The sequence below is a fragment of the Bradysia coprophila genome (genome assembly GCF_014529535.1).
Source record: "Bradysia coprophila strain Holo2 chromosome X unlocalized genomic scaffold, BU_Bcop_v1 contig_20, whole genome shotgun sequence".
Lineage (NCBI taxonomy): Eukaryota > Metazoa > Arthropoda > Insecta > Diptera > Sciaridae > Bradysia > Bradysia coprophila.
Window position 1 is genome coordinate 3,023,044 of NW_023503307.1, and position 15,595 is coordinate 3,038,638.

Sequence of the window (15,595 nt, forward strand, 5' to 3'; positions counted from 1 at the left end):
TTAAAATCATTGTACATGTAACACCCAACATGAATTAAAGATGATCGTTTTCGTTTTGTTAGATACGTTTAATGAGCTTTCTTCTCGACAAACAAAAGGAAAGCACTGTGTTCCACTCAAAACATTGTACACATAAAAACATTTGAGCGCTTAGAATCACCGACAGGAAAAAGTGAAAGTGAATAAAAAAGCGAACAAGAAAATGGTATGTTATGTTGTTGGCTTTTATATAGAATAGAAATGTGTAAATAAAAAACCAAATAAAATTCTATTCCCTTCTTCGCGTTAAATTCGCACTCGGCATTTAATCTGAACGATATTAAATATTTTCGGGATCCTTTATCAATGACAATGCTCGGCTGAATGACGAGATGACTGCTATGCGTTTTTTGTTTTGAACATAAAAAAAACTTTATGAAAACGAGATATTTCTCTCTACTACTCTCCGGGAAAATTTCCCTTGACATGTTCTGTTATTTTGTTAGAATGTTTCGCTCAGCTGTGATACGCGTGTGCGCTGTGATATAATACTCACACTTTTGGATATTGTAATTTGTCTTGTTCGTGTGGTACAAATATTATGAATTCTAGGTGTATATACATACTAGGTGTCACCTTTTGGGTGGGTCAGGTCCCTTTACTGACAATTTTTTCAATATATTTTTAATCAATTTCATTTTATTTTTCGTTCTTAAACTTCCGAAACATCACAAATAACTGATATAAAAACCTTCGCTTGAGTACAAATTCTTTGGAAAAGTACTTTTTCTGTTCTCTATTTTCTTGAAAATTTGCGGCCAGCTTTTTAATCAAAAATAAATCATAAATAGACAAGGACTCGTGTGAATTACGGCCCTTGCTCCGCTCTGCACGCAAATTTCCCACTCGTGTAAGTTGTCTATTATTCAGTTTCATAGTCTTATTGCTAACGCTAATCAAAAGTAAAACATGCGAATGTGGAACGATTAGAGGACTCTTTCACTTTGGTACAATATAAAATAGTACGATAGACGTTCTTCCCTTACACTTATGCAAAAAAAGGAAGCCCCCCCGGGACTTGCTACATTCACAAAACCTTTAAGCATGAATAAAAATCTGTTTGATTGTTTTTTAGTGTCATTCCATACATTTGAATAACGATTCAGAAATTGGTTTTTCATAAAATTTTATAAATATTTTATGTCATGGCGTAAAATCTGATACTTTCGCCCGTGTTAGCTGACTATCACCGTGATAGGAAAGTATCATGCGTTATATCTAACTTTCACGTGACTATTCCTGACTTTAACCAACTATCACCGTGATAGCTGACTGTCATGCGTGATAGATGGATATAACTAACCGACAAAATCAAATTCCATTAAAGCAATACTCTCTCTAGCAAACAAACTCTCAGCTCTCTGTGTATTCTACAAACACTATTCCACATTTTGACTGACTACGCTGTAATGTACATGTAACTTCCAAAGGCTACTTGATTCTTTTACCACCTTAATAAAAGTAGTTTTGTTGCTAGAGAGGGTATTGATCAAAGTAATCTTTTCGATTGATTGAATTTCCAACAGTGGAAAATACTGTGTTTCTGGAATAACTTCCAGATCCTTAATCCCACATAGCCCATCTTCGAACTTAACCTCAGGAATTCAATTATGCGTTGATTAAAAAAATAAAATTAGTAATTGGTTGATAATTACTCAAGTTGGGACAAACAATTCCGTTTTTCGTGACATATCATACAACCTTTCATACAAAGATTTTAGGGTATTTTCCGGCATAAGACTCTGACTTACAGTCAAGGGAACTAGGTGTCACCTTTTGGGTGGGTCAGATCCCTTGTCTGAAAATTTTCATATAATGTTGTTATTTTGTCGTTGGTATAAACGTTATAATCAATGCGATTACACTTTTGTAAATGTCTTAATTAATTTTAACTGGATTTTCCATCTTGTTGAAAATGGACAATTGAAGTCCAAGCAAATGACAATATTTTGACCTCAAAAAATTTCTTTGAACTCAACCACGTAAGATCTTAAAAAAATTGACAATATAAAAGATCTCATTTTACTCATAAATTTAACAAAATATCACGACTCGCGTTAAACTACAAGTTCTTTCAAATTGCCTAATATTCCAATAAGACCCGAGTGGTTTAATATTGCGTTATATTGCTTCGCTCTGACCGCAAACGATTCACTCGTCCGAGCTGTTTAATATTGCAATAAGATAGCGCGACTCATGTGAATTACGGCCGTAGCTTAGCTCAGATCGCAAACTTCACACTCGTCTGAAATGTCTAATACTATATACTCAAACCACTGTAGTGTATACACATTATGTATGCTGTATTATGCTGTATTATGTATTATGTATTGAAACGTTTCCAGATCCCTAGGTTGACATGGCCCATCTTCGAACTTAACCTTAGGAATTTAATTCCTCGTCGATAAAACATATTTCATCAAAATCGGTTAAGAATTACTCAAGTTATCGTCGTGACAAAAAAAAATGGTTACAAACATTTCATAACATTTCATACATTTGCAAACACCTGTGCACCTGTGCCACAAACATTTCAAGGTATTTTCTGGCGTAAGATCCTTGACTTTCAGTCAATGGAATAAATGCAGAAATGCAGAGAGTGTCTTTTTTTGTAACGACCGCCAGTCTATGGTTGTTTATAATATATCGTTGCTAAAATAAAACAAAAACCATATCGCTGAGAATTAATATATGGAAAATTACAAGAGGACGAGTGGTATTTAAAATGCCGATGAAATTGTTATGCAAAAATATGATTTTCAGTATATATCAACTGTTAAAATAGAGGGCAAATATGGTTTTCACACAATTCGGTTGTCAACAGTTACCATAAAAAAATGGTTAAAAATTCAGCAATTATTGTCAACCACTATTCATGCAGTCAGCATGTATGTGACTAAAATCGGAAAGACATTTTTTGTTCGGTTTGGAGAGATTTTCTTCAGGTTCTGCCACTCACACTCAGTCACAATTAAACGAGATTTTTTATTCAGGATCTGCCACACCTAGCCCTGGAAACTAAGAAGCGATGCAGTCTGCATCTTACTTCGTAAGTGTCGATGTCATAATAGTTATTTTCCTAACTTATGCTAAAATGGTTTTTAGCGAATGAGAGGTTCGAGCCGGAGGCGAGTGCTGGAATTAAATTCTCTAAAAAAAAACCTTTTAGTATAAGTTAGAAACAACGTTTTTCCTAAACGACGTGGAAATAAGCGACGAAGTCGCGATATCTTAACACTAGTTAGAAAAATAACCATTATAAAACCGCCCGCTAACCATTTGAGACCAAGCCTTGAACAATCCAATCATCGTTGCCCAAAATATAAGCTTGACATGTACCTGCAGTCAGAGGCAGTGAGATTTTAGCATAAATTTGCTTCAGCTATTTTCCAGCTGATTCCCCATACAATCAAAACTGTTTACACTTGTTTACAAGCTGCTACACGCACGCGCACCGTAGTGGTATAACCGTGTGGATAATCTGAAAAACAGCTGAAGCAAATCCATGCTGAAATTTCACTGCCATTAACTGTACAGATCGAAATATTTTAATTGAATTCAAATTAAGCGCTGTAATCAATGAGTTACGAAAAATTCAGTGCAGATGTCGCGCACACGATTGTGCACACAAAAAGTACGCAATGGAAAACTCCTTACCATCTGAGTTAAACTTCAGTGGACGATTTGCGATTACAATAACAACAAAATAGTGGTGTTGTTTTCTGGTAAATGGACTGATATATTTGTCATAATCATCATTATCATCTATTTGCGTTTCGGGCATTCAAATTAAAGATGTGAATATTCAGCTTTTTTCGTTAAATTTCTTTTTGTGTGAGAAATATTCTTTACTATTCGTTACCACAAGAACTGTCAAGTTTTGGTGAGTGTGCACTGTGCACCAGTTTGTACCAAAAACCACAGACAACAACGTAATTGCATTTTACTTTCATTGCACTTAAAGGTATATTGCATTTGCTCAGTATTTTTATCTGCTCATGTCGAAATAGTCGACCAAAGTTTTTTTTGTTGTTGTTGGTGATTTAACACGACCTTTTTCCATCCGAAATGTTTAAGTGTTTTGTATTTATCAGAGCTAAAGTATTTAATACGATAACAAAGGAAAAAAATTATAATTTTTAACATGTCGTCATATCCCCACATACTGTGACTAATATAATAAGTACATATACTCCTCGTTCTTGTTAGTACACATTCAATTGATGCATGCAAAATTGGTTTTTTTATGAAAAGCAGAATAGCAATTGAGAAACATTAAAAAAGCAATAACATCAACCGACCGTAAAACAAATTGTAAATAGTAAGTTCACACAGACACTGTTTCGGAACCCACTTTCGATGTTTCTTCGATGTTTAGAAGTCATTTAAGTGATTGATTGATGTGGGAAGAAAGAGAGCATAATCTAGATTTTGCAAAGACTAGTCAACCACTCAATGAATTTATAAATTTGTTTTTGTTTTCAGAATCACCGCCGTCATGCCACTGTTGTATAGTGTAATATCCCGTGGAACGACCGTTCTAGCCAAATATGCTGAATGTGTTGGCAATTTTGCTGAAGTAACCGAACAAATAATGACGAAAATCTCATCTGACAATCATAAATTGACCTATTCGCATGGAAGCTATCTCATTCATTACATTTGCGAGGATCGAATTATTTACATGTGCATTACAGATGATGTAAGTTGGACTGACCACCCATCAGTCATCCTGTAATTTAATTGTTTGTTTCCTGATTTTGCCAGGAGTTTGAAAGAGCGCGAGCGTTTCTATTCCTCACGGACATTAAGCGAAGGTTTATCTCATCGTACGGTTTACAAGCCGCTACGGCTATTGCTTATGCTATGAATACTGAATTTTCGAGAACGCTGGCATCTGAAATGAAACATTACAGTGAGTCGAGAGAGGTGGACGCTATATCTCGAGTTCATGGACAGATTGATGAACTCAAGGACATTATGGTGAAGAATATAGGTGAGATTGACGCACTGAGTTGGTGAATATAGGAACGAATTTTCTTGGCGCTGCTGCGTTCTTTTTCTTCAGTGTGTTAATATCACTGATTCCACCTAAAAATTGACTAGGACTAGTTGCTGGTCTAACAATTTTTAACATATTTAACGTGTAAGCCCAGATGCAACCGGACCTAGCTTTTGATTCAATTTTGTTTCACCCATTTTGTTTAGCCTATCAAACAAAAAATTCCTCGAGCCAGGCAAGAGTGCTTTTTGTGAAACTCTCAAGTGTAACTGTAAAATAACGGTTCGCTCAACGTTCTCAGCCTAGTACTAGTTTCAAGAGTTTGTTTTAGTCACGGAACAGCCAAGTGACTATTTGCACCCATGAGGCCGTGAATTGGGTGTTTGGTCAGAAGCGACTTTAATCTCCATTGTAAAAACTCGCATAACTGGGTGTTTTCTCAGAAACAACTTTTAAATCTTCCTTGCACAAACAATAGCCTAACAATTTGGTGCAAATAGTATGTTTCAGACTATTTGTACCATAATGAAAATAGCAGAACATTTTATCAAAATTCATCCGAAATCATTTCTCGCACTATCAGCTCAGCATTAATAGATATTTGAACTTGTCTGTGAGAAGAGTGCTTGTGGGGTTCCAAAGAATTAATCGCATAAAGTCATCTATGATAGACGTGACGGTCAAGTTAATCTTTTAACTTCGTGTACCAATTTCCTTAAAACTTGGCACTTACTCTTCTGATTTATTGTAAGTCTTAGGCCGAAAACACACCAGAGCCTCAAAAAACGAAAATTTCAAGAAAAAAGCATGGCCGGGAACCCCGGGAACATTTTTATCGCTGATTTTCCGTGGTGAGACAATCTTTTTGAGCTGTAAAGTATTCCAAATATCCAGTCTTAAGGAGTAGTTATGATGCTTCGTAACTTCGTATTTACTCGCCTAGGATTATGTTTACTCTTAGATGTGTGCACTGAAAGTTTGAACTTTAAATTTTTTATGTCTTTTGTTTTGTAATCAGATCCTAGATGGAACCTACCACCAGGCCCTCAAAAAAAAAACTCCTTGTAAAACGCTACATTCTGATCATGAGTCTAAAAAAACATCAGTTCCTAAAAATAATATTGCAGAGATATTCCTTCATCTAAAATAAACGCTGCATACTGACCTAAATCACGCCCCTCCTCAACAAAAAAGAAGTTTTTCCGAAATGCACCCAAAAACTAAGAACGCACATCGATTCAGGGACCTATCGGGAGCTAAGAACAGCATTCAGTACAATCGGACCAGCTCCAGCTCGGATCAGAGTGGACATATTTTAATCAAAGTTAATTTTTATCTTATTGTCAGAGGTCACAATTTTCTAACGATACCCCTCTCAATGTATTTCATGTGATAAATATCACTTTGTTGACTTGAAAATTGTCGTGAAGTCGCCAACTTCGGAGAATCTTAAGGAGAATCTTCATGAAAATGAACCATAAAGTCTAATTTCAGTTACAAACTTAAACTCGACTTTTACGCCGATTTTTTTCGCTACTAGTAAAGGGGCCCTTTTGACAGAAAAAAGGGGCCCTTCTAGACATTTCCTTCCGGTTAAAAATCCTTATTTTAGGCACTGGTCTCAGCAATGTAAAATTACTCGTGTGTGCCTTTAGTGACTGACGAGTAATCCGGCGTGTTTTATGAACTCTCATATCCGATTTTTCTCATTCATTCTGTTTCATTTTTCTAATATTGCAAAATAATGGAATCCATACCTTAGAGTAATTATAACTAGAGAGGAAATTTGTACGACAAAATGTGGTCCCAACATAAGTTTGTATAAGATACACATTTGTATACTTTTACACCAATACATGTATACGCTGACGCTATTTCGCTTTTGATAGTTCAATTTGCCCTCTTAATTAAGAGGGCAAACACACACACCAAAAAACCAATAAATTTCGTATTTCATGTTGGGACCACGTATTTTACGTAATTTTGTTCGAAATTTCCTCTCTAGGTATAATTACTCTTAGATCCATACACAAACTAAACATCGACTGATCCGCAACATACTTACTATTCGTTGTAAATTTCAGTTTTGTTTTTATTTCAATTTTAGAAAATGTGACCGCACGCGGTGAACGTGTAGAACTTCTCGTCAACAAAACGGAAAACCTGCGTAATACTTCAGTATCGTTTCGTAAGACTTCACGTAATTTAGCACGGGCTATGTTCTGGAAGAACATTAAACTGTATGTGCTGGTCGGAACCATTGTCTTATTTATTGTATATGTGATCATCAGTATGGCTTGTGGTGGTTTAGCATGGCAAAGTTGCATACATAAAAGTTAAAGTATTTTTTTATATATAAAATCAAACTATTTTTATTGATAGCCTTTCGTTTCCTTTCCGTTTTTCTTTTTAATTATACGCAATCCGATCGTGTTAACTGAATAAAAAAAATATTTTCTCGTTAAAAGTTGAAAGCAAAAACATAAATTGTGGTTGAGTAAATCGATGATGATAATGCAGTAAAAATTTGTATAATAAATTGGTCGAAATTTGTTTACCTGTAGTCATTCAAGTGATGGAAATTTTTTCTTTTATCATGAGATTAAATTACAACCTAGAATGTTAATAAACTTATCCAATAAACGAAACGCATTGTTATTGATTCGAAAATCGTCCAACCGATAAATTGAGATGATCATTCGTCGTTTAGAGGAATTCTTTTGCTCAAACCGATTTGCTGCAGGCGTGATCTTGCCCCGCACATTAGACAGTCCTCTATGAAAACGAATTTTTAAAAACTATTTCTAGAAGCAACCTGACCTGACCTGAACCTGAATTTCTCACACCTGTCACGTTAGGTTGACCTGAAATTTTAAAAAATTTCATAAAAATTTGCCAAGAATTTCAGGTCAGTCTGGAATCTGACCTGTCGTACCTGAAATTTCAGGTGAGGTCAAAATTCATTTAATCAGGTTTTAGCTAAAATTCTGGATGACCTGACCTCACATCCGTGGCAGATGATGCGGAAACCAATTTTACACACACGGAACTTTGAATACCGACACATTTTCTGTTTCTGTGTTTTACTTGAGTTTCAGATTTCTCCATATAAAAATGCATGCAAAATTCACAAAAAACCAGTAGATCACGAAATAGAAAATGTGTCGGTTTTCAAAATTCCGCGAGTCTAAGTAAATTTTTATTTAGAAAAAATACTCCAAAAAGGCAATTGACAAAACGCACAATCAACTGCAATTTGTGACCCACTTTTTTGGTGGTAGAATTTTCTTTGTTAAATTTGAGTGAGCCATGAACAGAGAAGTCGAACGAAAATTGAGTGAGCCATGAACAGAGAAGTCGATTTTTTCTACGTAAAAGTCAGGGATTTATAATTTCTAAAATTTGTTAACTACCGAAAAGAATTTGTGAACCACCGAATGAGTGAATAAATGTTGGACTGTTAAATCGGAGCGTTTGAAAGAGAAAACAATCGGAGCGTTTGAAAGAGAGAACATCAAGGACTCTGATAAGATGGATCAGGACGCTGATAGGATGGATCAGGTAGCAATTTTATTGATTACGAATTTTGAGTTCCTGTATATTGTCAATAAGAGAGTTCGTATCGTCGTGAGGAGAGTTCGGATTTCATTTGTGTGAATTTATCTCAAATTTCGTTTATTTTGAGTTTATTTGAGTTTGTTCAAAGTTAGCGTTTACTCCGTGCTGTATTGGGGATTTTTCTAAGCACTCTCAATTTCTATCACCTTCATCATCTGATGAAAAAGTATCCAAGTTTATAAAATAGTCAACAACCTGTTCAACGTTGTAAATTTATGCTGTCTTGTAAAGGAGCCGGTGGAACAACTGATGATGGACAGTCCTATACTGTCCTAGGGCCAACACCGGACTCTGAGGCCGAAACAGTACTTCCGTTTCGATAGAAGTCTCTATCAAATTCACTGTACGTGATGGTCGGTTGAGGAGGGAAGAGCTAATACTCTGTTAAGGTTTGATTGAGTTCAGTGATTGAGTTCAATATTTTTGTGCAAATCAGTAATTGAGTTCATTTTTGTGCAAATCTTATCGTTGTCATCGAAGTGTATCGTTGTTTGTAGAATGGAATTTTACACACACGGAACTTTGAATACCGACACATTTTCTGTTTCTGTGTTTTACTTGAGTTTCAGATTTCTCCATATAAAAATGCATGCAAAATTCACAAAAAACCAGTAGATCACGAAATAGAAAATGTGTCGGTTTTCAAAATTCCGCGAGTCTAAGTAAATTTTTATTTAGAAAAAATACTCCAAAAAGGCAATTGACAAAACGCACAATCAACTGCAATTTGTGACCCACTTTTTTGGTGGTAGAATTTTCTTTGTTAAATTTTTGAGTTTAGAGTTCAGACGCAGAATGCGTCACCACCATTGATTCAGTAAGGACTTGCTTCATCTTGTTATACTGTTTCACTGAACATCGGCCTAGTACATATACATACTACGTGTCAATCGGTCTTCTGAACGTTTTTCATAATCTCTTAGATAGCCTCTGCACCTTCGAAAGTCAAAAATATAAGTTGCTGGGTGTAAATCTTGAATTCGTAGGTTACTTTGAATCATTAGCTGTATATTCGTACACCATTAGTCGTTGTAATGACATGCCATCGAAAGTCATTGACAATTGTGGGATACATCATCCCCGCTCCAAAGTTTATTTCAAGTCTTGTTTTTTTGAGACTTGGAACAGGTTATGTATCCCTTGATCTGAACCTTAAATTCAAATCAAAAATATTTGAGTCTGCACTGACTCGACTTGAATTTACCTGAAATCTGAAAATCAAGAGAAACTCAGGTAAATCAGCCCAGATTTCACGTATACCATAATGAATCCCAGATACCTCAGATCTGAGCTCATTTATCTGACTTTTTATTGATCTTCAGATTTCACGGATATTCAGGTCAGGTAAGAATTTTAAATCTTAACTTCAGGCTTTAAGTTTGACCTGATCTGTTCCGAGTCTTACTCTTCTCTTATATCAACCATACCATCTAAATTTCACGTAAACTTTAGGATATTCCGGGAACGTTTTTCTTACAGGAAGATCGCGTAGTAACACTCGATAGTAACACTTACTCTTAGTCATCCATCATATTCATATAGAATGAAACTTTTGGTTTACCTTATAGATGCAACGAGTAAGCGAAAGATATACTTACTTACTTTACTTTTACGGCGCTTCACACAGCCACTTGTGGGCCTTGGCCTGGTCGAGAAACCGGTTCCAGCGTGTCCCGTCGTTTGCTGCACTTTGCCAACGTCCCAGCGTCCGAAGATCTGATTCGACGCCATCTATCCGTAGCATTTTAGGGCGTCCTACTCCTCTTCGCCCTTCTGGATCTCTTCGGAATAACATTGAGGGGGCTCTGTTTCTATCCTAAGTGGTCAACCCCTCAGCAGAATTGTCTTTTGTCAATGCTCTGTTATCAAGAGTATGACTTAGGAAGCTCACACAGATGAATGATGCGTGGGCGACTTGCCACATTTGGCTATAATATAGCGACTTTTCACACACAAAATTCGACAAGTTTAACAAGTATCAGTTGTTGCCCTGCATCAGTCACTACCCAAATGAGTGACTTGAATTAAGTCCACCGACTGATATTACTGTTTCACTCACTTAGAAGGACTATTGTTACTGATTTTTTAGTATTTTTTTTTCTCCGGATTTTGAAAGGTCGTATATTGTCACGTTAATCAAATCACTGTGGCCGTAACTAAAATGTTGGCTTAAGTCAACAGGTGTGTTTTAGGCCTTCTAATTGAGTGATGTCAAAGTCAGCTTCGGTGCTTGACAGTGCTTTGCTTAAGGCCAGTTAATGGCGTTGTACGTGGCTAAATGTTTACAATGACAAGAAAAAACTTCAGCCCACAGAAAAATTGAATGTTGAGGCGACTACAGTCACCTAAAATGAAATAGCACCAATCGCGTCATGCATTTTTATTGTCAAATACTGTTCCAATCAAATTTCCCATTCCTCCCGCAATTCACAATCCAAATAAACATTTTGAATCTTTTGTTTCCAGAGATCGAAACCGAACTGACTGTACTCACATTGTGCATCCAAGTGCATCAAATGTTTTTCTACATCCTCTCGCCGTCTAACCGTTTCACATTCGAAAATCATTTTCGAAACAATTGCATCAAAAATATCAAATCCGATAAATAAAAGCAAAGTTAATAAATAGCATCGTACGTAGTAGCTGGTAGGAATCGGCCGTCGGAAATGACTCGAAACGAGCGTTCTTGTATGGCTAAACAAATCAGTCGACAGGGATGCCTTACCCGTAAATCTGACATCGCTCTCATATTTCTGCAGCAAATACAACACGCTTATGACAATGCCATGCTTGCTATTTTCGTTAGCCGATTCGAACAGCTGAGGTAGTAATTGTTCGACTATGGGTTGAATTTCATAAAATTCATGAAATCTTGCCAGTGACTTGGCAGCAAGATTACGAATTTTCTCGCTATCAAAATTGATCATCGTAAAGAAATGTGCATGCAGTACCCGTATATCCTCCGACTGCCCAATTACTTCCACACGCGACAATAGTTCGAGTACGCTGACTAGTAGAATGGACGATTTACCAGAGAATGTATGACCGTCGATTATGTGAAGGACGTGTTGGTGTATGCCGATCATCTTAGCTATTATGTCATTGTATGATGTGTTGACTGGTTCCCATGAAATTTTCGCATTTACGAAGTATTGTGTCTGACCGACAAGTTTCGGTACAATAGCCCCGAATAGCTGAAGTGCAGCGTTTCTGTAACAAAGAAGATGAATTTTAACGGACAAATTTTGGTGCTACCTATCATAAACATCGAAAAGAAGTAATGATTCGAGCATACACTTGAAAGGGGAGGCGTTAAAACCAACTAACATTCGTATCGTGCCGAATACAATAGAATCGCTACGAATCTTCGTCACTATACCGAAAAACCACCATACAATGCAGTTTTACATCGGTTAACTATAATACCGCGTAGCACTGTCATTCGATTGTGGAGTACAGTTGAAATTTCGGTCACAGAGTTCTCATTTCGTTGAACATTGAAGCCAATGAACAGAATCAAATTTCAACTGCAAAGAATGCTTTTGTGAAAATACGAACCTAATTGTCCATTCGCTTGACTCGATCTTAGCTATCGCGATGGAAAACACGTCGACCATATAACCGGACAGTGTTGCTTTCAAATCACCATCTTTGAATAAAACGCAAAAGAAGTGCAATATGCTGGCCTGCAGATTGTCCCGATTTTGATGTTCTTGTTGCAATTGAACGGCCAGGTCATACTTTCTCAACAGAATGCCCATTACGTGTTTAACGATCGTCTAAAAACGTAAGGTAAGGTTCCATAACAACAGAGGTCATTCCGAATTACATGAAGATCACACATTTACCTTGTCCTTACTGCAATCGTTTTTGACCAAATGTAGAACCATTATTGACAAACCTGCTCCTCTGCGTGTGGTATCCGTTTTGTCGATGACATTGAATATCTTCTCAACACAACTTGTAACGATGTCGAACATTTGCGTGTCAGCACCGCAATTGATTGTTATTGACCTGACGATTTTGCCCAGCGAAAGACCTGATGCTTCGATAGCTCCTTTATGGCGGGTATGTAATAACACATTCGATGCGATGTTTAGACATTTCGTGAGTATTTCGACTTTCGACGAGTAATCACTTCCACTAGAATTGCGAAGACCGTCAAGAGTGCAACTACTAATATTGGCAGCCAATTCGCTGCATGCCTGGGAAGATGGATTTTATTTTCTAAATTTTTTTAAATGAGATTGTCGAATCGTGTTTTACCTTGAGAGTCAACCAAAGCGATAGCAGCAAAAATTTCTTATCCTCGTAAAGGTCCGTTACAGGTTGGGCTGATCGGGACAGCAGCAGTTCCAAACTTTCATCCATTTTCTCAAAACTTGGGGAACCGTGTTTCGCCTCATCGGGACAGGCAGTTTTGAGCAAGAGCAGGAAATGATTCGTAATTCGTTCACCTGCAGTGATATCAGTCATGGTGTTTGCAGTGGAATTTTTTTCCCTTTGGCCTGACATGGCCATGTCTTTGCGGAAACAGTAAAATTCATTGAGACAGTTAACGGCACCGAAAAGATGATTTCCGGTGTTAGCTTTCCGAAACGGATCATTGTAGTCCGATTCGTTTGAATTCAAAAACTGCTTCAAAGTTGATTGCAACTGTGACTCATCATTCTGCATAGCAATCCTTGCGAACAGATGTGAGTACCTGCATTGTTGAATGTCGGTGCTGGTCATCAGTTCATGATACCTGTTTCCAATGGCATTTGTTGGGAAAAAGCGAACCAACAATTCAGTTGATATGTCGCGAACATCGTCGAATTCACTCTGCACCAAATCGATTAAGGTATTGCAATGTTCGGCTGAGCATGGATCCCAGACATTTTCGTCAATCAAAAACGATCGCAATCGCTTGTTCTTATCAACGTTGAACTCCTTGATGAGTCGGTCTTGGCGACAGCCGAACAATAATTTCATCAAAATTGCGTACAAGCGAAGGCTGAAAATCAAAGGTTGGTACTGTTCTTGTCCTATCCCGATATCGAAAATTTGCAATTTTAAAAATTGGAAAAATGATTTGATTTTGCTTTTGCGTTCGTCCGTCGCTGATCTGAGCAATGATGTCAGTAAATAAAATAGATTCGGTAACAGTTTCATGATGTCCTGCCGGAGAGCCGAATGTTCGTGACTCATGTTGTCTTTGAGAAAGTTTTGCAAGTGGCATAAGTTCTCTTCGATGGCATCCAACCGAGTCATAGTATTCGTTATGAGCACCTCAAAAATTGCAGCTCGATGAACCAACCGAACCGTCTGGTATTTCGAAACAATTACTCTATCAATTTCACCAATTTTCGGATGCTTTTCGAAGGATACTTTGAACGTTCTTCTGAATAGGACCAGCTTTTCCATGTTCGATTCGAATAAATAGCCGAATTTCGCATCCGTGAAGATATTGCCGTTGGCCAGATCGAGTCGATCATATAAATATTTCAAATTGGAGATACAGTGCAACCATTGAACGCAATTGTACAATTCAAAATCGGTCGAATATCGCAGCACATCGGCAATGACGTTGAACGTTTCCACTATGTTTAACTTCACTAGTTGAACGATCAGGCTTTGTCCAGGAGCAATCAGATTCCGATACTGCAACGAAATCACTACACCGCGCACGAAATACGTTGCATCAATGTCATGGCGCTTCAGCAAATTATAGAAATTGTGCCGTTCGAATAAAATAGCCAGAAGGTAATATTTGTTCCGATTGGTCCACGGCCATCCGTAGCATATTTCACCAAATACATCCAATGCAACAATCTCATCTTGAATCCAATATTTGAAAAATTCTAACGTCTCCTGTCTGGCTCCATTGAATGTGGATTCAGCACACGAGTACAGTGTGGTTAAGAAATTACCAGCAAAATTGTCGGCACATGAATCGAATCTGAGATGTTCAACTAGCTGCTTGTTGTAATGAAAACGTATGTCGGGATAGAATTTGTGTAGTGTATTCAAATGCTTTAAGCTACCGTACACCAAATCAGAGTTCTGTTCCAAACTACAGAAGAGCATTACTGTTCCAAGAATTTGCAACTGTTCCGGTGCGACATTTCTGTGCTTCTCAAAGTAGGTTTGTTGATTGTTGGGTTCTATTAGCAAAAGATTTTTTTAAAAGTTCTGTGACTATGACCACTACATGCCTCATCACATACCCAAAATTGTCCTAATATACTCGAGGTTGTCGGTCAAGCTTATCTGAATTATCTAATTAAAAAGCAACCATTGAATTTTTGAGTGAATCTGAAGCGAATCTCAACCATACCTTAACTGGATCGTCTACGTCGGTGTTCATTTTCGAGTACAAAACCAATAGTCTAAATGATAGAGTCGTTAAAATGCAGGTCGAGGCTCTACGATCTCTCAAAGGCTATCTGTGTAACTGAGTAATTAAGACATTTTTAAGTAATGAATGCACTGCAGTTAAATTTCAGTCGATGAATCGAGCTCTTAACATATTGTAAACAATATTCGTACACCATGTGTACTCTTGATTTTGACATTTTTGACATTATTGAAAGAAAACTGAAGTTAGTTACGACTTTATTGCAGCGGATTTGCAAAGGGTTTTTAAATAATTTTAGCATAGAGTTATACTCGAGAGTTGGCGAGATGGCGTTTTGTCGTTTTACCATCTATCCTTGTGGCCTGTACATGGGCAACCCTATTATTGAAATATTTAGTAACCCTGACTCGTATGTCAAATTGTCATACGAGACACGTCATGTAAAATATTTTGTTTTGATGTGATGCACACAACAAAAATGTTTTTAATGAAAAGATTGCAGCGTTTTTTCTAGATATTAAAACAAAACAAAGTAAAACACAAGTGAGCAAACAAAAGAAGTGAAACTAATCAAGTGAAATAATTAAATTTCGTTT

At 37.0% G+C, this 15,595-nt stretch overlaps 2 protein-coding genes across 4 annotated transcripts; one reads left to right on the forward strand and one right to left on the reverse strand.

Annotated features, from left to right (window-relative positions):
• The first annotated feature begins 3,657 nt into the window (after nucleotides 1–3,657).
• LOC119068652 (vesicle-associated membrane protein 7) lies at nucleotides 3,658–7,684 on the forward strand. 3 transcript variants are annotated; one of them, XM_037172328.1, is made up of 5 exons: nucleotides 3,771–4,003; nucleotides 4,525–4,741; nucleotides 4,807–5,035; nucleotides 7,149–7,382; nucleotides 7,510–7,684. In XM_037172328.1, the coding sequence occupies exons 2-4, from the start codon at nucleotides 4,538–4,540 to the stop codon at nucleotides 7,379–7,381; spliced, it is 666 nt and encodes a 221-aa protein (XP_037028223.1). In that variant the 5' UTR covers nucleotides 3,771–4,003; nucleotides 4,525–4,537; the 3' UTR covers nucleotide 7,382; nucleotides 7,510–7,684. The 3 variants fall into 3 exon arrangements, with proteins under 3 accessions (XP_037028224.1, XP_037028223.1, XP_037028225.1); XM_037172329.1 differs by lacking the exon at nucleotides 3,771–4,003 and adding an exon at nucleotides 3,658–3,764 and having other exon boundaries at nucleotides 7,149–7,684; XM_037172330.1 differs by lacking the exon at nucleotides 3,771–4,003 and adding an exon at nucleotides 4,288–4,360 and having other exon boundaries at nucleotides 7,149–7,684.
• A 3,346-nt stretch (nucleotides 7,685–11,030) lies between these two features.
• On the reverse strand, nucleotides 11,031–15,218 carry LOC119068643. The gene is made up of 7 exons (XM_037172316.1): nucleotides 15,092–15,218; nucleotides 14,979–15,047; nucleotides 14,869–14,920; nucleotides 12,926–14,805; nucleotides 12,508–12,864; nucleotides 12,218–12,438; nucleotides 11,031–11,869 (listed from the first exon to the last, which is right to left on the reverse strand). Exons 2-7 carry the CDS (start codon nucleotides 15,006–15,008, stop codon nucleotides 11,062–11,064), a joined length of 3,348 nt encoding a protein of 1,115 aa, XP_037028211.1. The 5' UTR covers nucleotides 15,009–15,047; nucleotides 15,092–15,218; the 3' UTR covers nucleotides 11,031–11,061.
• Between the last annotated feature and the right edge of the window lie 377 nt (nucleotides 15,219–15,595).